The 24,112-nt window shown below is 36.0% G+C and overlaps 1 protein-coding gene across 1 annotated transcript; it reads right to left on the minus strand.

The window, feature by feature from the left end:
- Positions 1-22,080: 22,080 nt before the first annotated feature.
- On the minus strand, positions 22,081-23,735 carry LOC126757626 (antichymotrypsin-2-like). The gene is made up of 4 exons (XM_050471674.1): positions 23,711-23,735; positions 22,562-23,643; positions 22,333-22,444; positions 22,081-22,217 (listed from the first exon to the last, which is right to left on the minus strand). Exons 1-4 carry the CDS (start codon positions 23,733-23,735, stop codon positions 22,081-22,083), a joined length of 1,356 nt encoding a protein of 451 aa, XP_050327631.1.
- Positions 23,736-24,112: the final 377 nt, after the last annotated feature.

Consider the following 24,112-nt stretch of genomic DNA (forward strand, 5'->3'; position numbering starts at 1 on the left):
CCTACTCAACCGCTGCACACACACACACACATACACATATTGGTGCTTCAGAACTTTCCCCACAAGCGCTGGCTTTGTCGACCACCAAGAGCGAGGGCCCAAACTTTACGTCGTCATTCACACACACACACACACAACCAACAGCGGCCAGGAACGCCGCAAATCCTCAATCCGGCTGTTTTGGTTCGGTTAACTCGATTATCACGTGACTTTAGCTGCAGTAAAACAAAGCGCTAGCTAGTTTGAGCTGGTTTGCCGACCATCGGTGTAAATTTGCCAAAATGTCTTGTCTATCCTTTCGGGCGCACATTTTGCTTGCACTATGCATTCATTATTTCACGTTCACACAGGGTTGCTCAAACCAGCTAATTTTGTTTGTTGGCTTTAGTGTGCTGTAATACCGAGTTTCCTTCAGTTCGCAGGTGATAGTAGTTGGCGGTGGGTGGCAGTAGCCGGCACCTTTGGTCTTTCGCGTTAATTTCAAATTGAATTTTCAAATACTTTCAGTCTGTTAGGCGCAGGAGTAACTGCATAATGGCGGCAAATTAGGCAAATTTCAACGTAACAATGTGTGTGTTGGGTGGTTGGGAGGCGGCAAAATAATACAGCTAATTTAAATTGAAATAAATTGCAGTCAGAGGGTAAAAGAAAATTACGAAAAACTTTTTCAATGCAATCAAAGAGTATGCTGGAAGCGTCAGCGTAGGGTTAAAAGCACGAAAGAGAATTTTATTATTTTCCATGCAAACAAAGTTGGTCTGCAATTCAATTATCATATTCTTTGAATGCTTTGATTAGCGTGGATTTTTTGTGGACTTCTCCTGTAAAATTTAAGGGGAAGACCTTGAATTTAATCGGCATAAGGAGCCGACCACAATCAGGTGTAATTGTTAATATTAATTGCTTTGCATTGAGATAAAAACTTGTGGAATTAATATTAATGAGCCACAAAAATTAAAAAAAAAATCCATTTTTTTAGAACAAAAATATGGTACGAATAGGGTTTTTCAATAGGGCACACAAAAGTAGACTGATAGGGACAACAAACAACGCATTATTTTTCCCACTTTTTTGACATTTCCCTTCAGTAAGGTTTGTTATTTTATCATGGAAAGATATACGATCCAACAACGAGTCGAAATTATTAAAATTTACTACCGAAATTCGGGTTTTCAATAAGAGCGTTACAAAAGTTTTTTCTTAATAAAACAAAAAGGTCCGTCGGCGTCATTGCGTTGTACTTCTTCCGAGATGATCAAGATGGGCACGTTATTGTGAATGGGAATCGCTATCGCTCAATGATAACCGAATATTTTTGGCTCGAATTGAATGACATGGACTTGGACAATATGTGGTTCCAACAGGACGGCGCCACAAGACACACAGCTAATGTCACAATCGATTTAAAAGAAAACCAAGTTGAGTGAACGTATTAATTCACGAAATGGCCCAGTCAATTGGCCGCCTCGGTGGTGCGATTTGACGCCGTTAGACTATTTCCTGGGGGCTACGTCAAGTCTATGGTTTATGAGTTTCATACGAATATCGAACGTGAAATTGCAGCAGTATCGGCCGATTCATGCTTGAAAACCGTCGATAATTGCGTTCAGCAAGCGTGCCCGTAGTGGCCAAAAGAAATCGAGTTCCATTCCAATTGATATCGAATGTACTTTCACAGGTATAAAGTATTTGATGATACTCCAAACTGTTTTTGTTTTATTTAAGAAAAATTTTGTAGCACTCTTATTGAAAACCCCTTTATAAATAATTGAATGAGATGATCGAATAAATTATATTGGGTTTATAACTACAAGTATATCGTGGTGTGTGTCAAGAGTTGCCGTAGCTTGATTAATATTTCAATTTTTGAATATTCCGAACATACGTTAAGGGGCTACTGTCCTTGTGCCTTTTTTTCGGTATACATACATATGTCATTTACCAGGAATTGTTTGCATGATTTAAAAGTCGTTATTTTGACTTAGAAGACGAAGAATGTCCCAGTGGATCGCTACAAAAAGAATCCGATGAAGGATCCATCAGGATAACCCCAAAAATCATATGTGAAACCTAGCGGGCCTGCCGAAATAACAGAAGAATATTGAAGACTTTTCTTGTTCTATATTTCTTGGGATAAGAAAAACTTGATGTATTCTGAGCTTCTAAAACCGCTTAAAGCAATTAATGGGGAATGCTACCGACAGCAACTCATCAAATTGAAGCGAGTGATTGCCGAAAAATGCCTGGCATTAATAACACATACTATACATAAGTCATACATTTTACATCATGACAGCATTCAGCTTGATATTTTAAGATCTGTTAGAAACTACTTAGAAGCAGCAGTTGGAAAATTTTGCCCCACCCGTCTTATAGCCCAGTCTTTGACCTTTTTGACTGCCATCAAAAATGGTCTTGATTCATTCTTAGCCGGCGCAGTTCTTTTCGGATGAAATTCGCAAATTGTCAGAAAGATGGAAAAATATCACAGTCTCAACTGGGCAATATTTTTAAAAAGTTTTAATTTGGAAAAAAAAACACGAACAAATATAGTAAAAAACCAAATATTGCAATAAATGTAAAATTAAATAATTCACCAATAAATTATAGCAAAACTTACTCACCAGATGTGAAATTTTTAGGGTTGAAGATTTATTTCAATAATTAATTCCACTAAGTCTTTGGATTCGGCCGAACAGCTGAGTATAAAACACACTATATATTGAAATTGCGCATTGTTGTTCTTGATTTTTCTTCGTTCTAGACACTTAGAAAAAAAAACACATTTACACCAAACACTTTTAACATAATACTAAGAGCTTTCACTTCATAAATTTTAACACCTAAATGCATATAAGAATATTCTATGTACATACATATATTCATACGCTAACATACACACATACAAATATATGTATATATGTATACATTTTATATTGTAGTTTCGCAGAATCTCCAAGCATCGTTGGCTATCCTGCCATTGGTGCTCAAATTATTCTCGGAGGCAAAAAATTAGCCCTAGAACATTTAGTATTCACCAAGTACTTATTCCAACTAATTTACTATCAAATTAATTGATTGCTACAGAATTTTATCCAAATATGCACATTTTACTTTAAATCAAAGCAATTAGCAAATACACGGAATTTTAGAACTTTCTAGAATCTGACATTTGCACATTTTTGTTGCTGTTCGCTGTGTAATGGCCGTCGGCGCATGCACATTTTGTTGCTCTGAATTATTATGATGAAATTCATTGTACACTTTTAAACCAAAACAATATTAAGCTATTCCGAAACCTATTTTCACAATAAAATTTGTTACTTAACACGATTTTAAACCAAATATCACAAATTTGCACTTTCTGCTATTTAGCAGTCGACACACTCGTTGAAAGATCGCGGACACTAATGTGAATAAAAGAATATGGGAAGCGGAAGTAGGGTTGCACTTATATTGGAAATTATCTTAAATGTTTTAAATAACTTAATAAATTAATTCCTTAAAAAATTTAATTGTAAGTAATAATTATTTAATACATTTAATATTTGATTGATATGTAAGTAATTTTTGTTTTTATTATATGATATTTCACTTCAAAGTAATGCTGTATAAAAGTGTGTTATATGAATTTAAAATTTTTAATTTGGACAAAATGGTTATGTGTAGTGTTTATTCCTTCAATTTCTTAAACACTAGTTAAATATATGTTAATAAACAGTATATAACATTATTTAATCTAAATTTATTTTAATTTTATTGAACGAGTAATATTGCATTATTATGCTGTGCCTAACCCTAATTGGTTTGTGACTTTACTTCCGTTTCCCATGTTTTCCAGTTCCTGTCAGTATCGGTCTCTTCGTTAATGAGTAGGCAAGTTCGTCATATACGGTTACTAAAATTGTAATAATTCGTGTAAAATTGTGTGTTTAATTGAAAACTTGATTAACTGAATATCTGTATTCTGTCCTGTATCGGTGAATGTTAAAACATTGATGGTTGATTGGTGATTAATTTATATTTATCTGAGATGAAAAACATGCATGCGCCAGCGACTCATTAATAACAACAACAATTGCACAACATTCCAGTAGAGCAAATATGAAGGTTTCTCAAGGCCAGTAGGGTAATTCAGGATAGTATATGTTTATGGCACAATATTTACACATATTCAAAGGGAAAATTTGAACATTTTTATGGTTTTTACTTTTTTTTCATAAATAATTGTATAGGGGTTTTCAGTAGGGCTCTATAAAAGTAGACTGATGGGGGCAGCCAACGACGCCATATTTTTTCCACTTCTTTTGACATTTCTACCCAGTAAGATTTGCCATATTATTATGGAAAGAATACGATTCAACAACGAGTCGAAATTATTAAAGCTTACTACTGACACTCAGAGTCAGTGACCTCAACTTTAAGAGCGGGGTTTTCAATAAGTGGAATAAAGAATTTCATTGACATCCCAAATCGTTTTTATTTTATTAAAAAAAAAAAACTTGTGTAGCGCTCTTATTGAAAAGCCCGTTATATTTAAAGTGACTTTAAACAGTCCATTATACATTTTTAATACATATATCTTTTATTTTTTTTTTAATTTTCGAAAAGTATCAAATTAATCTTTTCAAAAGTAAGTACTTTGACTAGTGAATTCCCATAGTTGTTTAATATTCCACAACACAGCCACTAGTGACTGTGATTTCTTTTGAAAAGCGGAAGTAGAGTTGCATTTGCACTGGAAAGAGTTTTAAATCTTATTTTGAGTTATATATATTTTTTTAATTCTAATAATTTTCCTAAACTTTAATTCTACTAATTTCTTTACATTCATTATACATATTATAACAATTATTTGAATAAAAATTATCAAAGATGTGTAAGAAAAAGCTAGATTCTGATCGATTTTGTATTAAATATAAAGTTTGATAAAAGGTTATTAGAGTTATATCGATACCACAATTTAAAATTTATCATTGCTTTGATATATTAATTTTAGAATAATTAAAAGTTTATTTATATTTTATATATGCCAATTAAATTACATTTAATATATATCGCCTATGAATTGTTCAAATATTGTATTATCCTGTGCACAATCCTAATGGGTTTGCAACCCCACTTCCGTTTCCCAAGCTTTCGAGTTAAACGTCAGTTTTGGGTTTTTTCCGCCAGCGAGTAAGTCAGCTGTTCAAAAGCAGCAAACAAATTATTGAAATTCATATTCATATTGTTTGGTAAATTTAAAAGTTTTATGAATAAATGGGTAGAATAATGATTTTATGTTGTGGACCGCTGAAATTATGAACATTGTCGGTGATTTAATTATAATTATGAGAATTACGAAGTGTATATGCGCTAGCAGCCATTTCGTGGCGAAAGGCAACAACAAACGCGCAGCTGCCAAGTGAGACAAATTTGAACATTTCATGAATTAATATATTTTAAGATGAATTTTTATACTGTGAATGTTTTAAAAGAAATTTAATATTGGGAAAAGTTAAGCAAGTGGTAATATTAAAGGGTTTGAGTGTGAAAATAGTTGAAATTGTTGGGGATGTTAGGGAAAAATTGTTGTTAAGTGCTCGGAGTCACGACTACTCAAAAATGCAAACCATGGTACTTCGCGTTAATAAGCATAAATACATATGTACATATGTATGAACTCACTTAGTTTCGTGTCACAGTCGTGTGAGGGTAAACCAAATTAAATTTACTACCATTCTTTTGCTATAATTATAAAGGGTGTTCAAATACATATTATTTAATTGTGTGATAAAGCGAAAAAGTGAAAAGTGCTTGAAAAATTAAAAAAAAAAAATAAATTTAATTAGAAAAAAAAACGTGTGTTTTAGTATATTCGTAATATAATATTCTTAGTGAATTAAATAAGTTAAAGAATGAGAATGCGGAAAAATTGAGCGAAAATCACTATGAAATAATGGTAAGTGTTTTTAAGATAAAATTCATTATTTCGAACTTTTGCTTAGAAAATTATATTATTTTGGATAGAGAACATCTAATAATTGTGTATCATGTTATAACATCAAGCAAAAATTGCTGCTTACATATTATAAAATTAATAAAAGCTGCGATAATAAATATTAAATGAAAAAAATCAAATTACCAAAGGCAATAAGCAAAAGAAATAATTTTATACTAAAATTCGCAAAAATATGATATTTAATATTCCACCTGAAAGCCTACATTCGGTAAAGTGCAATTTTTTGATATTGTGCTTGGAAGCAAAAAATGCAAGCGTCTTCTCAGTGGCAAGCGGTCAACGCACATCAAAGTGTCCTTTTTATAGATGAAAAAATTACTGTTCTGAAACAAGGTTGTGAGTTTTCAAATTAGATATTTTGTATTTAGGCTTAAATTTTAACTCTAATTTTGAAATTGAATATTTAAATTTAAAATTTAAAAAATTATTTTTGAAATAAAAATTTGAGACGAAATAAATGTTAGTAACGCCTAGAAGCTAGAAACCTTATACAATTACCTAAATGATCAGCGTGACGAGTCGATTATGCTAAGTTTTGAGATATTGATCTCAAATTTTGCCCACTTCCTTTTCTTCCCAAGAAGCTGCTCAATTTGCGGAGTCCCCGATATCGGACTACTATAGCAGATTGGTGCCATACAAACCGATCCAAATCAAGATAAATTTATTTTTTCTTATTAAGTAACCTTAATTCCTCTTGAAGATTTGTGTTTTCAAACAACGTTGCAAAAAAGAACTAGCATCACGCTTCGGTATGAGAACCATTACGTATCCGCATTTGGTTATACTTCTACATAAATTTTTACAAAAAAAAAGGTTCTAGAAATTGTAATTAAAAACCCTGGGTAAACGATATTTTATTAAAATATGAGCGCTGTGAGTCAAATTACTATTCTAAATATGACTCATTTTTATCAAAAACACAAGGCTACGAATGGTACAAAGTCTCTAAAGACGGTCGAGATATCGTTGTAGACATGCCTCGTTCTGGACGACCTTCGACCTTTTTAATTGATGAAAATATTAAAAAGTGATATGGTGGTTGAAATTCATTAGACAAGAGTTAGCGGGATGGCAAGTGAGCTCGACATCTCTCGCAAATCCGTTCGAATGATTTTGGTGGACATTTTGGGGATGAAATGCGTTCTCGTCCCGATAAAGCTGAATTTTTTTTCAAAAAATTCGTAGAATCCGTTTTCAGTCAATCGAAGATATAAAACAAACTTCACTGAAGGAGCTGAAAGATATCCCACAAAGTGCTTATAAAAAGTGTTTCGAGACTGGAAAAATCGTTGACATATGTAAGTGTATTTGGTAGGGATTACTATGAAGGTGACAAAATAAATATTGATGAATAATTAAACATTTTGCGTTTTATTTACAATTTCCGGGTACTTTTTTGTCAAAATATATGTGTGTAAGAAATGTACCTCTGAAGAGTATTGTAGCTTCGGAACAGCCAAAGTTGACGTTTCTTCTTGTTTCATTTTAAAATTTTCATTTTTACTTTATATTTATAAATTGATTTATAACACCGGTCAAAAAAAAAATATATTTTTTTGGGGGTTTCTGTTCTCTTGCTTGAATTCTGATTCTAGACATTGAAAACACTTAAATATTAATCTTTAGTTCTTTAAGTTTGCTTTGGGCTGATCTACATCGATAAGTATATTTGGGGTTTAATACGAGAGAGCTCATATGAGCATAAAAGAAATACAAAAAATATTCACTTTTAGACAGTAATTTCTTGTTATTTTACATTTATATATTATTGTTTATCACACATCTTGAATAAAAACGACTCTTGTATCTAAAAAAAAAAAGTTTTCTAATTATAATCTATAGTGAAATTGTAGAAAAAATATAAAAATCAACGAAAAACTGGTCTAATTTCTACGAAAGCAAACTTTAACCGGAAAAAAAATTTTTCCTTATTTTTGTCATAGGAGAAACTAAAATTTACCATGTAGATGTCAGACCCAAAAATCGTGTTGACCGGTGTAATTAAGCCAATTCAGTATTTTGGAAACACAAATGGCTTACATGTTAATTCAATTGTATTTGTAAAGCATTGTTGTTGTTAAGTTTCTAAAAAAATTGTAATAGGATATTTTTTGGATAGAATTTTTCTACCTTTAATTTGAAAACGTTTATGACAAAAGTTCTCTTGAAATTGACTACCATTGAAGGGCTCAATTTAAAACATTTAACTTAGTTTTGAATGTTTTCGCCATAAAAATCAACAAATTAACTAGTTCTTAAATATAAAATCCAATCCGAACTTTAATAGTTCGAACTTTTGCGATAAGATGAATGATATTGGGAGATGAGATAAGCTTCGCAAATTGCGCTGAATTTCACATCTTTCCGAAAATCCCTTACCATTTCCATTTCACTTGCTAACGAAACCGAAGAGCTGGTGCCTTTCATGACATGATTTATGTAGTACGTTTTCACTTACCCGCCTCTTTCATTACGGATGCGTTACCCCAACCAACGCTTCGAGCATTAAAAACACCGCCGAATCCTTTCACAGGCACCTGGTATTTTGGTTGCTTTTACGCGAAAATACGACTATCTCCAGCTATTGTTTTATCTATGGAATCTGCGCTGTGGCATGGCACTGGCATGCAAGTGCAGATAGTGCAAACAAGTGAAATGCATACATACAAACAAGCAGGCAACAACAACAATAATAAGAGCCACTGGCAAAAACATGCAGCAGACTCATTTGTTACGTAAAGCCAGTCGCTGAAATTTATTGCTATGCAACAATAAAGTGAGTAGCGTTGGCATACATGTGTATGTGCGTATGTTCTGTGCGAAACCGTTGGTCGTACAAAAACAATGGAAAACCACACGTTTGCACCGATTAAGATTTGGACTTTGTGAATGCTGCATATTTAGCATTGCGCGTGGGGAGCACTGGCATTGATAATAAACAAGCGAAACCATTTGCAACAACAACAACAAGAGCCTCGACATAACACATTGCTGAAACAGCTGCAGTGGAAAACAAACGTGAGATTTTAGCTTCAGTGAGAATTCTACATTTACCAAGAAATTCCCGTTTCCTTTCGGTTGCGCGAGTAATTAAACCGAACAACAACAGCAATGCGATAGCAACTGCCGCCGTGGTCGTAAAACGCGTGAAAGCTGGAAAAGCTGATCTCCCTTTTGTTATTGTATTTACATACTTTTACCGTTATAGAGTGTAGGTGTAATATAGTATACACACATACATACTTAGCCGCAGATATATTTATAAATGAAGGTGCCGACTGAATTACGCTCCTGGCGGTGCGTTTGTCCGTATTGCAACGGCAGGATTAATCAGTGGCTTAAAATTTATTGCGCTGCTTGAGAATATTAATTACAATGGTAACGGCAGTTGCAAAACGAACAAAAATCGCCTTAAAAGTAAGCGCGCCAAAAAATACAAGTATAAATAAAAAATCAAGCCGCCGCGTTACTTTGACGGCCGGCGTTGCTGTGACCACAATAACCGCTATGGGCTAAAGCGCTGCCAAGCAAAAGAACTCAATTCAAGCTATAAACAAAAATTCTCCTACTTCCTTCCTTTGCAGGATTCGGAAAAAAGAAACAGTGGGGGAGTCGATGGCTTTTGGGGCTTTCGGTTTTGCGAACACTCACATTTTTCATGGAGGCTAGGATCAAAAAAGGTGCAGATTTAGTGGGAATATACGGTACAGGGTCAGTTGTTGGAAAAGAGTGAAATCGCAAATATGCTGCTGCTAAAGGCCCTGATTCATATATCCAGTCTTTATCAAATTTGACATTCAAGTTAAATATAACTTAAGTTCAAAATATAAGTCGTTCTCAATAAAAATAAAACTTACTCGTATTAATTTTTACGTAAGTAATTACATGGGTCTATAAATAAATTCATGTGCTTTGTTTCAGTCCCAACTGTTTCGACCATGTCAGACCATAGGGTGAAGGAAGTTAGATTAGTGGGGTTCGTTGGCCATGTTGGGTTTGTCTTCATGCGGGGACTCATCGCCTGTTGAACATATATTTGGTACGTCGGGGTCTAATCTGAATAAGTAGAAGTTTAGCTTACTACAGTATCCAGAACGAAGTTGTGCAAGGCCCACTCTAGATTCTCGTGACAAGTCGGGCTCTTCGTCCGCAATGTGTAGTAGTTCGTCTACAAGTACGCTATTTAGTAAGAGGAGTTGGTAAAAATGTTAAAGGCTCCATTGTCACTAGCGGTAAGTTGCGTGCGAGGTTTAGTCGGCGTACTGAACGATGTTCGTCGACGTAGTCAAGAAAGTACATCTTGATGGCTCTAGAAGGCGGCTCCGCTTTAAGCATACGACTGCAAGGATAGTTTCTGAAAAACATTCCGGCAGAAACCGCTTAGAGAGGCTAGTCATGTTCCTTAATCAGGACCTCGCTATGCCAGTGTTCAAAGGGAGACTTCAAGAGGCATTCGGTATTCTAACACACTTGAAGCTTCTTCATTTGCGTTTCATTACATCCAGGCGACCATATCTGTGTGTTTTAGTTTATGATTTGCCAGCCAATTGCCTTGTATGTTGCCAAAAATGTTTCTTCGTCTTTTCCCAATGAACTGCTGGTCAGCGACTTGAGGATTATGTTACGGCTCCGTATTTTGGCAATTATCGCGGTTGTATGAGGAGTGAAGGAGCACATGCTGCCGAATTTTACACTTAAATTATTGACAGTCGGATTTTAATACCATTATTAAAGTTCAGTTCGTTGTGGATTTAGAGGGTTGAAAACTTTTGAACGCTTTTAAACTGCTATTAGACTGCTTGAGTGAGTTCCAAAGCCCTGCTCTTGAGTTTGGTAGCAATTTTTATCGTGTACTACTTCCAGTTCCTCAACCTTTTTAAATCCTGTAAACCACTTTTGGTAGGTTTGCCTTGTTAGAACAGGTTCACCATAAAATCCATAATCAATCCATAAAATTGCATCAAAATACGTATAGTTTCCGCTAAGGGTTTTTTCATTTCAGAGTAACAAAGAAAAGCTCTCCGCAAAAACTCTCTTTCAGCCACAAAGTTTAAAAGAACCTACAGAATTTGAAGAATCTAGATTTTTAAAAAAATTTCAGCTGGATATCTCCTTGTTAAATATCCAGATTTTTAATGAATAATACATTTTTATATTGTTTATTAAATATTCTTTAATTTTGTCCTTTTGCTGTACGAACACGCCCCTGCATTGCAGAACTTTAAGTACACAAGGCGCTATCATGGATTACTTCGGACTTTCCTTCACTAATTTTGCTCTCTCATCCTTCGCTGACTCCCGAACTTCCATCGTGGCGAGCACTGTTATTCTTATCCTTTACTTTTACGTCTGGGTGTGTTAAGTTTTTGATATCTGCCCACCACTATTTAAAATATCTGTAGCATTATTATTCTTGCAGTTACAAATACTTTTAATACGTTCAATTCAGCAAATGCATAAATTCTTATTTTTTCTCACCAGCCATTTCCATATGCTGTTGCAACTTAATCTCGCCATTCACATTGCTCAATCCGCCATGAACAACCTTTTGCCGCATCCCGTGGAATATACTGAAATATTGTCTGCTGCCAGGTGAATACAGTTACATGCAGCTTTGGCTTACACGCGGAACAACAGCAACAATAACGGGAGCGTTGTAAATGTACGAATGGCTGTGTGGGTTTGTGTGTTTTTAGCTGTGAGCTGTGTTTCAGCTGTGCTTGTGTTAGTTGGTTTTTCCAGCTATTTTGCATGTTTGTTTTTCTCAATGTTGCTTCCAACTAACGGGTTTGGTTCACTTCTTTCCCAGAATGCCCTTAGCATTGTGTTGATTGTGATTTTTCGTTGTTGTTGTTGTTTTATTTTTCACTATTGCACTTTGCATTCTAGCTGCTTTCTGACCGTTGCTGCTGTTATTGTTGTTGTTGTTGCAGCTGTCTTTCGTACTCGCGCACTGTTGGCTAGTAGTTGTTGATGCCATTGCCGATGCAGATGGACGTCTGCTTATTTCCAGTACATAAATTTCATCAATTCAGTGAACTGCACCGACTAGCGGTTATAGTTCGCCTCCTTTGCTGCCAATCTTCTCGGCGGTTTCTTCTATCCGCTGTTATTTCGCGCAAAACTCTGCGTACTTCAATAATTTGAAAAAATTTAAGCCACACTTTGCATTGACTTGAGGAGGACTTCTGGTGCTGAAGCTACGAAGTTTTGCTTGGCAGCTGACCGCTTGAAGCAATTTTTAAGTCAAACCTTTCAATTTGCTAAAGTTTTAGTTTTGTGATAATTGATTTTCTTTTACTGTGTAATTGATACAGCTAGTACTTTAGTATAAAATGTAATTTATTTTCTAAGAGGATAGATGGGATGTTGTCTAAGACAATGGTTCAGCCTTCGAAGAAAATGTTCGAAAAATGCCGTTGCAACCGAAGTTAACGTTCGTTTCTTGTTATACCCTGAACAGGGTATATTAAGTTTGTCACGAAGTTTGTAACACCCAGAAGGAAGCGTCGGAGACCCTATAAAGTGTATATATAAATGATCAGTATGTTGAGCTGAGTCGATTTAGCCACGTCCGTCTGTCCATCTGAACGTCCGTCTGTCTGTATATATACGAACTAGTCCCTCAGTTTTTAAGATATCGTTTTGCAAACGTCATTTTCTCTTCAAGAAGCTGCTCATTTGTCGGAACTGCCGATATCGGACTACTATAACATATAGCTGCCATACAAACTGAAAGATCGGAATCAAATGCTGGTATGGAAAACTTTTGCATTTGACAAGATATATTCACGAAATTGGGTATAGATTATTTTCTAAGGCAACAATGTAATCTCAGGAAAAATTTTTCGGATCGTATTACTATAGCATATAGCTTCCATACAAACTGAACACATAGTTACTAAAAGAAATGCACCTGTGAAGGATATATTAGCTTCGATGCAGCTGAAGTTAACGTTTTTTCTTGTTTTTGCATTTATATAAGAACCCTTCCTATTGGTGTTAAAACTTTATATTGAGCATTATTCTATGCCTATGATATACTTTCTATTGGGAAATATGGCTCAAGGATCATTCGTGTTAATCTGGTACCGAATAATATTCTTGTGGATGAAATAAACCTTGCGTTAAACTACGAAATGAAAAATTTTTGCGGCCAATTCGTTGAAATTCCTTAAAGATCTATATATCTACTAGCCTCGACGAATATAAAGGATTATTAATACACGTAAAGAAGGGCTAAGTTCGGGTGTAACCGAACATTTTATACTATTACAACTTGTGAGAATCAAAGCCAATGCCTTAAGATGTATAACGTCAACAAGAAGATCGGAATCTAAGCAATTTTATTAACTCTATATACTTATAACTCATTGACCGACATATTCAACATAAGGTTTGTTAGAAAAACGAAAACCATTATATTTAATATACGGGAGTTAGGGGACCCGATTTTATCTACTAACAATTATCTTACCACATAGTAAAAAATGTTCCTTGGGTTTCATTAAGGTACTTCAAATACAATCACCAATCATATGAAGTAAGTTCAGCCTGAGTTTCGAAAATCCTGGTATTGGTTAGATTTATCCATTTTGGGCACAAAGATACACATTGGGATAACTCACATATTTGTCAATATATCCAGCATAAAGTCACATGGAAGTTCAAAACTCTTTATATAATATTAGGTATATGGGGACTGAGGGAAGTATTGATCCGATTCACCCCTTTTTGACATGCAGACATACCATTATAAGATAAGGATTATCCCTTAATTTCAGTTATATATATCACACATTGACCGACATTTGCCATCAAAAGTCAACTATAGATACTGGGGTCTAAATATTTGGTACATAGGGACTTGAACAGTTTTTATTGGACTTAAACAATTTTTGGTCACAAGGTGGCACACACTAAAGACCCTATTCGAAATCAATTATCAAAGTTCTATTCCGTTATATTTTGTAATTGCTTCTTGATTTGTGTACTGGAAACTGAACGGATCAAGTGGAATTTTCAATTATTACCCCAGCTCCCACAAGGCTCTCTCATACCATCTCGGTGCTAAAATTTAATGCCTCTGGAGTATTTAGTTATTGATTTATCACGCTTTTAGTAGTTTTTAACAGTACCGTTATAGGGGGAGTGAGCGATTTCATCCATTTTTAGACAGCCGGTAGAAGTTTTTTTAAGATTTGTGTTAAACAAATTTGGTTGTATTAGAGTAGCTACAGCGTTTCTTGTAGAAAAGGAACAGAGTGGGGAACATAGCGACTCTTATCTTTAAACGCGTTTTTCTCAGAATGGTGTTTCTAGTTCCATTTTGGAGAGGATATTTTGAATGTCATTCACTATCGCGCTATGGAAGCTTTTATTTTTTTTTTAAATCTTCCAATTTTTTCTACGAAAAACTGTCGGAGAAAAGGGAAAAATTCGATACGTTTTGTTCAAACCGCCTCCATTTTGTCAAATTTAAAAAAAATAATAATAAAAACAAAAAACTTCAATCGTGGATATCGATAGCAGAACTTTTTTTTTAAGCGTCATTTCAACAATTTATAATCTATTATACACCCAATAAATAAACATATAAAAATTATTTTGAAAGTTTTGTTTTAGACAAAAATTGCGACTGCAATCGTGGACATCGTACAGAACGTTTTTTTTAAGTGTCATTTCAACAATTTATTTAATTATTATATACCCAATAAATAAACATAAAAAAATTATTTTGCATTCGTCATGAGAGTATTTATTTAGTTAATAGGTGAACAAAACTTTAAAAATTGCAAAATCAGAGTATTTTTCGAAACGATCTACCTGTAAACTTTTTATGCTAGCCTATAGGCGCTACAAGGCAAATAAGAAGCATATCCTTGTCCTATCATTTCCGTCTTATTATACGGCGCAGAAACATGGACGATGGCGCATCGAGATGAGAAAGCATTTGGAGCATCAGAGAGAGCTCCGCAAGATCTTCGGAGTCGTCCGCGTGAATGATGAGTGCCGAAAAAGATAGTACCACGAACTATATGAGCTCTACGTAAATATGGATACAGATAACCACATAGAACTCTAATACATTGGTCAGGCCATGTCGAAACAACCTGAGAAGTCACTTAGAGCATAAGAGAGTTCTCGTCAAGGTCTTTGGAGTAAGAAATAGTTGGTGGCGGACATGGATATAGTTAAACGCATAAAAATCCTGCGAATGCGCTTATTAGGTCATGTCGCACACATGGAAGACGATGTCTCTTCGATTCTAGATCCATGGGTGTGCAAAGGATGTAAGAGCGTCAACGCATCCAATAAAAGGACAAAGCGCATGGAAACCTGTTTGCCCTTCGGATGTACAACTCGAGTGACGTCGTAAAGTACTGAGGCAAATGGAAAGTTTTTGTATTCTCACCTGGTTCGGAAATTACTTTTTCGATGTCCTTTTTAAATTTTCTACAATCTACTTTATTTAGTTTTTGAGCTTTACAAAGCTATAAGAAGGTCTTTTAAAGGATAAATGAAAGAACTGATCACCTCACTATTGCTCAGCTTTTACTACTAAATTATCACTTAGTTCGTCATAAAGTTTTCTAGCAGAGCAAATTGTTCACTTAGTCTTCACATTTAATCATGATAACCGAAAAAAATATTCAACATTTTCACTTTTGCAAAGGTTCGTTCTTCGCATAAATGTTCCCATTCAACCCTTAAGTAGTTTTGCTTAACAACGCATTAGCATCCAGTATCACTTGCAAAGTGGAAACTGAAAATCAGCGCTATAATCTTAACCCGCTTTACGTTACTTCCGCTATGTGCTGTTGTTGGTGCGTACATTTTCGCACTTCCGTCCTATCCTAGTATTAATAGCCCAGCTTAAGCACAGACTTACGCGAATACGATTATTATTGCTGCTGTTGCTACTAGTCGCCATGCTGTTTTTGTTGTTATTGCCAGTGTTGTCATTGCCATCAAAGGAAGTACATCATTAAGCGCATCCTAATGATGTCTATAACAACCAATAAGCGCACAAACCGTCAACCATTTCAATCGTTGCAAGCGCTATTCGCACTTAACCTCACTATATTGACGTCGCTTGGGCGACTTAGTAAGTGCAAGTAGACGCTGAGTCTATGTGAGTGAGGTATATGTGTGGTGATCATTATCAAAAGAGTGCACATTAGTGAAATAGTATTTAGCATAAGTACAGACCAGATAGCTCAAAGCTTAGGTGTGGAGGATGACGGAGCGAATGCAAGGAAAAAATGGGCATGGCTTTGAAGAGATAAAGGAAGCAAAGAGTAGAGTTGCCCGTCTGAAGTGCACCTGCGCTTACACACATACATACAGAATATGGTAAAAATTCGACAAGTGTCGACTGTTCACTTTGGCATTCAAGGTGCTCGCTCGCTCTGTCACTTCAACAATTTCGCCACTTAAATGCTTTACTGATGCCTTGCTGCCACGACACTTACCCAGCGCCACTTCAGTGCGCTTAAAGGCTAAGATTGAATGAACCAAACTGAATTTCGTGATGAAGGTGAAGGTTAAAGAAAATCAATTTGGCTTTGCTTCGATATATGTGGGCTTGTGTATGTGTGCGCAAGCACTTGTGTAGTTGCTAAAGATTTGTGTGAAGTGAAAGGCGATTATTTTTCCACTCAAAGACACTAAATTTGGTTCGGCAGTCAATGGCTGTCGACGACTGCTTGAGCGTTAGAGCAGCGCCGCATGCAGATATATATACAATACTGTACAAAGGAAGCTATTTCCAACTTTTGGTGATTTGGTTTTCACTTTGTTGTGCATTTCTTTGCCGACATGCTTCTTTCTCTCACCTTTATTTTTCTTTTTTATAGTATTTTATCTGCTGCTGTTGCCCCTTCGCTTCCCTGGCAGCATTTTTATTGACTTCCGGCTTTCATTAGTCGGAAGTTAAGTGAAAAGCACGTGCAATGCTTGCGTGAATTTGTCGAAAACGTGCGACTTACTGAAAGATTTATTATTTACCGTTAGTAAATTATTTATTTTATAGCTGGTGGAATGCGCTGTGAGAGAATTTTGAATAAAACATACGTTTGTGCTATTTAGTGTATGACATTCATAAAAAACGAGTGCAGATTTTATGAGCAGGAATGGAGTTTCTTTTACTTTGCGCCTTGTGATATGCTTTGAAATTAAATTTAAACGTTGATATAACTAAGCAAAGTTGAAAAAAGCATAAAGTAAATGTTTTTAAAGATTATATAAACTAAAGTCAACAAAAAGAAATTTTTATAGTTAAAAAAATTAAAAAATAAAAATAAAATTAAAAATAAAAAAATTAGAAGAACAAATAATAAATTAAAGTAAAGATATTCACCCCAGTTTTATCCATATACCGTATTTATATAAGTTTTTGTTTTTTACCACAATTCTTGTTTATTTTAGGTGAAGAACTTTTAACCACTCGCAACATAAGTGCAAACTCATTATTCTGTGGTGCAAGTATGTGGACTACAACTAGGAGCATGTATGCATATGAGCACCCCTCCGTACCTACATATGTATATGTACTCAGAACACTACTTATTTACAAAACGTCAAACGCCATATGGTGAATTGCGAATCCTGGTGCTTTCTTGGTGGACGCATATTTTTCTTTCACTTGTAAAATTATTTTTTCTCAGATTTTCGCAAGCTACTCCCATGAGCTTGAATTTTGTTGTAAGCTTTGATGACAATGCAAATTACATTTGCCACACTAGCGTGCCACATATGCTTACGCGCCCTCAATAACAGCTATGGATGAACCCACATATATTTCTGATAAAAAGAAAGTATAGGAAAAGAACGAATACCATCTGCTTTGTGAAGCGACCCTGTAGGAAAACAAATTTACAGAGTTACTGAAAGTAACCCATACATATATTCGGTTCAAGGTTCACTCACAAAAATATTACAAAAATTTAATATTGGCTTCCAAATAGGATTCTGAGTCAATACAAGCCAACGCTTAACCTAATCCCTGTTAGGTGCGTAAGTATTAGATAAGATCCACGTCATCCAACAGTAGGTCCAGAAAACGTGATGTTTCGACGGGGTCGGACCAAAGGGGAAGAGTGTCAGATGAGTAGGGTTAGTAGGGCATGCAAAGAGGTGGCCAGTGTCATGAGGGAATTCATTGCACGCTGGAAAGATATTTGATATGTCAGAGTATTTTCTGGATAAGTAGGAGTTTAACCTACTATTTCGGAGATCTAAGCCCGTTTACATCGGTGAGTCATAGTCTTCATCTTTATATGTATAAGCCTCGTCTGGGACGGCCTTCAGTGCTTTTAGTGAATTTTGGGTTTTTCGGCTTGGCTCCATTTTTGGAGCGACATTCCCTAGATTGTTGGAAAGTTTCGATGATATATTCATAAACCCACTTCAAGTCACCAGTAATGATGAGTTTGATGAATGTAGAAACCTCAGCTAAGTCTAGCATCTCTTTTGCGAGCACAACTCATGTCGGTTTTGCAAAAGATTTAGGTCTTTTGATTCAAGTGTAGCATTGGCACGCTTCATATCCAAAACATTAACCAAAATTTGTTTAGTTAATCCATAAGAGAAGCTGGGATCCTATGCTATCTCCTTGATTCAAACACGACGATTTTTAAGCACTGCTTATTCAACTTTTCGTTAAAACTTCACGAACATAAAAGTAGGTTGTACGAAGCTGGGTAAAGATAATTTATTGATTACGTTTTCGCAATTTAACTGAACCAGTCTGGATCAATTTTGATCAAATCTTCTTGAAGTATCTCTATTTTCAGGAAGATGTTCGGATGCCATGGGGTATTTGTTCTCAAGCCAACAGCTTACTATGCCAATGAACTTTTACCAAAAATGAATCTACGTAGACCAGCGTTCTTGGAAATGTAAAGCGATTTGCCCCCAATGAGAAACCCACCAGCATATTTTTCCTACTGTGCCCCTTAATATCAGTACATATAGTATGTACGTAGCTGTCGCAGCAGCTCGAGAAAAGTCAACGTGTCACACATTTATGACGTACGAAACCTTTTCAAAAGCGTCCAATGATGACAGCAAAATACTTCTGCACCCACACACAACCACAAAAGCAAACAAACATATAATATTATGTGAGGGGTTTGCAAATAGGTGCTGTTATTTTTTGCGGTTGTGTAGTTAATGCAATATGTGCACATATACAAATATATAGTTTATATTATATATGTACATATGTATATGGGCAATGTGAAAAAGCATAAATATTTGGTATTTGTATGAGTGAGAGGTATGAAATGAATTGGCTGTCGCCCATTGCTGTCAAGCTGCGATTTCTGCTGAGATTTTCATGTTGACGTAGGATGACAGTAAAATGGCATTGTTGTTGTTATTGCGTGTGTTGAATTCTTGCTGTTTAGCTGCTGTTTGCTTGGATTGCTGTGCTTCTTCCTGTAGAGAGCCCCAGCAATGCGCTCACATCAGCAAACGCAAAGTCGAATTTGTGGTTTAAATTTTTTGAGTTTTAATCTTTTACTTTATTTCAAGTATTTTCATTGTAAATGTGCACTCGTATTGGTGTATGTAAATGCTTTCTGTAAATAATAAATAACGCTGCTCAAATAGTGTTGGGAGTTAATGATGTACGTACATAGTTTTGCTAGAGTCATTACCATTATATCTCGGAGATGGGCACTACCACAAATTTTAAATATAACTTCTATCCGTTTTTGTGTGGATAAATAGCTTAGTAAAGTAAAATATATGTACTAAACTGCGGTTCGCAGGAAATAAATCTTATTCGGTTTTTTGCTTATGCTTTCAGGTGATCTTATTCCAAGGTCGGTATAAAAATTATGATCTTGGCCTTTATATTCGAACAAACAGAACAAATTCGAACTAGAAACTTTTCCAGAGACAGTTTAGTGAACGCTTGACTCAGCATGGCTTCAGTATGCGTCAAAGATGGAGACCAGCTATGAGAAAATGTGCCATATTTTATAGCTTTTCTTCAATAAATGCGAAAACGGAAGCCAAACGGTTGAAAATGTGAATAGTGTTCACGGTCCTGATACTGTAACAGCTAATCGCGTGAACTTTTAGTTTTGTCGCTTCTGCCTATATCGTATATCGTATACCGTCGTATATCGATACATTGGTGCCACTGAGTTAATGTCATGAGAAAACGATTGTGGTCGAATAGCGGTGAGTCGGCGCAAAAGACGCCTTAGCTAGAATTGACATCAGGAAGGTTTTATTAAGTCTTTGGTGAAATTGGTAGAGAATCATTTTTCTGAGCTGCTGCCCTAGACCAAACTCTTAATTCGCAGCTGCAATGTTGACTATTGAACTGTTTGAAGAAAGTAATCGCTCAGAAGCGTCAATAGAGAGAAATTGTGTCTCATATAGATTCGCTACTCGTAGAAGCTTCGAAAGATTAGTGGAAGGTTCCTTTGCAGCCATCTTATATTCCGGACCTGACACCAAGTGATTGCTACCTTTTATCGCTCACTGCTAACGCCTCAAGAAAAGTTCAGAAATTCGTATGTGTCAAGTTTTTTTGCTAATAGGGTCGGGGGTTTCAGATTTCAGATTATGACAACACCTTCAAAATGGCAACAAGTAATCAAACGAAGCGTCATTTTTTGACCTAATTAGAGTCTTTATTTCAATGCAAAAATAATAGATTTATTTCTATTGATCCTTAAACATAATTTTTTATCTCAAAACCGTTCTGAAACCTCGATAATTTTTCATTTTCGCTTTCACTATCTAAAGCGGTCTAGTGAAATAAATGCTTTTCAAAGTTTTCTGTCGATAAAAACGACATCTACGTTGAGAACCATTAGCATTATTATTATTATTATGAAAATTTGATTTTCGAATACGTTTAAGCGTTTATAGACATATTTCATTTTTGTTGTTTATGGAATGGTGGTCAAAGTTTTAAGGTTACATATATTTCATTATGAAGTCAAAGGTCAATGAAGAACTTTGAACAATTCTGAAGCAGTCCGGAAAACTTTTCGAATATTTGTATATTCAAAATAATTAGTGTAAAGTCAGAATTATAGTCGAAGGTTTTAATAAGCTGATTAGAGGCTGCTGATTTACCAAATTTTCATTGCTATGAAGTTTGTAACTCCCAGAAAGAAACGTCGGATACCCTATAAAGTATATATCATATGAATTATCAGTGTGCCGAGCTAAGTCACTCAGTTTTTGAAGTACTGATTTGGAAATGTCCATGCCATTCTTTCTAATTTTCCTGTTTTCTCCAAAGGAGCTGCTCATTTTTCGGAACTGCCGTTATCGGACCACTGTAGGATATAGCTGCCATACAAAACGAACGATCAAATTTAAGTTCTTGTAAGGAAAACTTTTTTATTTGACAATACGTATGTATATCTTCTCGAAATTTCGCATGGATTACCACTCAAACCAAAGCTATAACATATGAAGAAATTGTTTAGATCGGATTATTAGATCATATAGCTGCGGTATAAACTGAGCGATCAAACTCAAGTCCTTGCTTAGAATACTTTTTAATTGGCAAGCTATCTTCGCGACACTGGGCGCATAATATAGCCTAAAAGATCGCTACAATATCCGAACAAATTGTTTGGATCGGACCGCTATAGCATATAGCTGCCATACAAACTGGCCTATCAAAATCAAATTCTTGTATTAAAAAAGATTTTATTTAACAAGATATCCTCAAGAAATTTGGTATGAATTAGTAACCAAGGCAACGGTATCATCTCCGGACAAATTCTTTAGATCGAACAATTATAGCAAAATCAAGTTCTTGTATGGAAGACTTTTTCATTTTTCAAGGGTGTTATAGCTATAGTGCAAACGAAAACACATTTTTTCCTGCTTTTTTTTAATTTTATAACAAAATCGCTGATTTAGATGACATTGTAGTAAAAAAATTACAAACTTATTATTTACAAGCAATTTTTATTGCTTTTATATAAAAGGTAATTTGTTTACTACGTACTGCGTGCATATGTAACTATAATATATACAAGTAGTAGTAGATATTCATTGAACTCGCGATACACTGCAGCGACGTTGCATCATTCGTGCAGTTGTGCCAAATGTCCCAACAACTGTATGCCCCTGCGATTGTATACGATGAAGAAGAACGGATGATCGACACAGAACATCAATGGCTTAGAGCGCAACGACGAAAAGGCGTTCCAGAACAATACCACTACAAATGAGAGTACACAAATTAAGCTTACAAATACGCCCGTGTCAGACATAAAACGGTTCATGCATGCATTCAATCAATGTTTCAGGTAATTAAATTGAAATTCATTGCTTACTCGATTCCTCCAGCTCACCGATGCCGTCCTCACTAACGGCGAAATGGGCCTCCTGTGTCACCTGCCAGGCGCTGGGCCAATGTAGATCCACATTTGCTGTGGCATTTAGTAGCTGAAATTAATCGAAGCTCTCAAAATGTATGTGATTGCACAATAGCCCCAGTACAACACAAACACCACAAGCATATACAAGAAGCTGGTGTTGCTTGTGTTGTTGTGTGGTACTAACCTGCTTAAAAGCGCTGTCCAAGTTAGTGCGTTGTGCGAATTTAAATTGTGGCAAGAAAACGCGCACCAAAGTCGACTCCAAACGGCCGCGTAGGTGGTCTGCAGCGCCTGTTGTAGCCGCCCGCTGTTGCTGCTGCTGCTGCGCATCGCCTGAGTCCTCCGTGTCGCCTGTCAGGCCACACAAGTCATCGAGCAATGTCACATTGGCACTTAGACGCCGCAGCAGTTGTGGCAAGCCATGCTTTGCTTGCGGCAATATGATGAGCATTTTCAATTGCTGCCGCTGTAAGGATAGCTCCAAGGCGCTGGCATTCAATTGCGGCAATTCGCCATAAAGGAAGATGTCGTCTTTGCGCATGGCGTTTAGGTAGGCGTGTGTGTGCGTATGTGGCATGTAGAATTGGCGTTTGTGTGTGTCGCGCTTTTGGAAGTTGTGCGCCCAGCGTGAATTTATGCGCACTACATTGATTAGTTCGTTGCGTTTGCTGCTCTCTAGGTCTCTGTTGTTGTTACTATTGTGCTTGTTTTTGTTGTGCTTGTTACTGCTGTTAGGCGTCTGGCTGTTACTTGCCAGTGCCGCATCATTATTATCGATTTTGCGGCCTTTGTTGCCGCCATCTTCAATGCTGGTGTTGTCCGAGCTTTTGTTATGCTCCTCGCTCTCCTCTTCGTCACTCTCGTCGTGCAGCACAAATTGCAGATTTTTCAATTTCCGTGTGAACCTTTGTGCATTGTAGACATCGGCATATAGCGTGTTGTTCACCAGAATCGGACTGCCTGTGATGTGGAAGAACTCTTCGAACTCCTGCATGCCGCTGTCATTGGCGCTGGTGACATCATTGCTTGTGGCACCGTGCTGTGTGGCGGCTGCAGTGGCGATTTCTTTGTCCGTGCCATGCAGTTGCAGGTACAATTCCAGCATTTCCTGTGGTGCAATCACAAAATTCCTTGCTGCATCCGCCTCGGCCAGTATGTGTGCCAACAGCAAATGCATTAAATCGGTGGCGTTGGCACTGCTGGCCGTTGTAGTGGCGGCTAAGGCCGGAGCTAGCTTTGAACTGCATAAGAGCCAGAGTGTAAAGCCTGTAAATAGCAATTTTTTGCTTTCTTTGATACTTTAAATTTTAAATTCTGTATTTTCGGCACTTACATGTGGAAAGCGTGTTGCCAAACATATTTTTACTTTCAACACATTTCACTACTAAATATTTAGAAATGTACAATAATTCAAGAGCAGACGATATTGGAGCGCAAATTTAGAAACCCATTAGGGTGGTTCCTTTTTTAACCAGCACGCGATGTTAAATTCTCTAGAAATCATCGTCTTAAACAAGCAAAATACTGGAGCGATCTCGTACCCACCGCCTCTCTAATCGTCGTGCCTTGAAACCGAAAAACTATACCAACCTAATATTCGAGCATATATACATATTATAAGCGCTTATCATATTTAAATGCTTATCAATTCTAGCGGATTTTTGGCTGTGAAGCGTGCTTCAAGCATTTATTCAAAATTCGAACTTGATTTTTGCTATAATTAAACATCTCATGT

Source organism: Bactrocera neohumeralis, chromosome 4 (assembly GCF_024586455.1).
Source record: "Bactrocera neohumeralis isolate Rockhampton chromosome 4, APGP_CSIRO_Bneo_wtdbg2-racon-allhic-juicebox.fasta_v2, whole genome shotgun sequence".
Classification (NCBI taxonomy): Eukaryota; Metazoa; Arthropoda; class Insecta; order Diptera; family Tephritidae; genus Bactrocera; species Bactrocera neohumeralis.

Bases quoted from the DNA above. Each gene is read 5' to 3' on its own strand.
- LOC126757626 (XM_050471674.1), bottom strand. From the start codon at position 23,735: ATGTTTGGCAACACGCTTTCCACAT. The intron at 23,644-23,710 runs GTAAGTGCCGAA...TGCTATTTACAG, and splicing joins TGGCAACACGCTTTCCACAT to GCTTTACACTCTGGCTCTTA. The intron at 22,218-22,332 runs GTAAGCAATGAA...TCTCATTTGTAG, and splicing joins CGGTGAGCTGGAGGAATCGA to TGGTATTGTTCTGGAACGCC.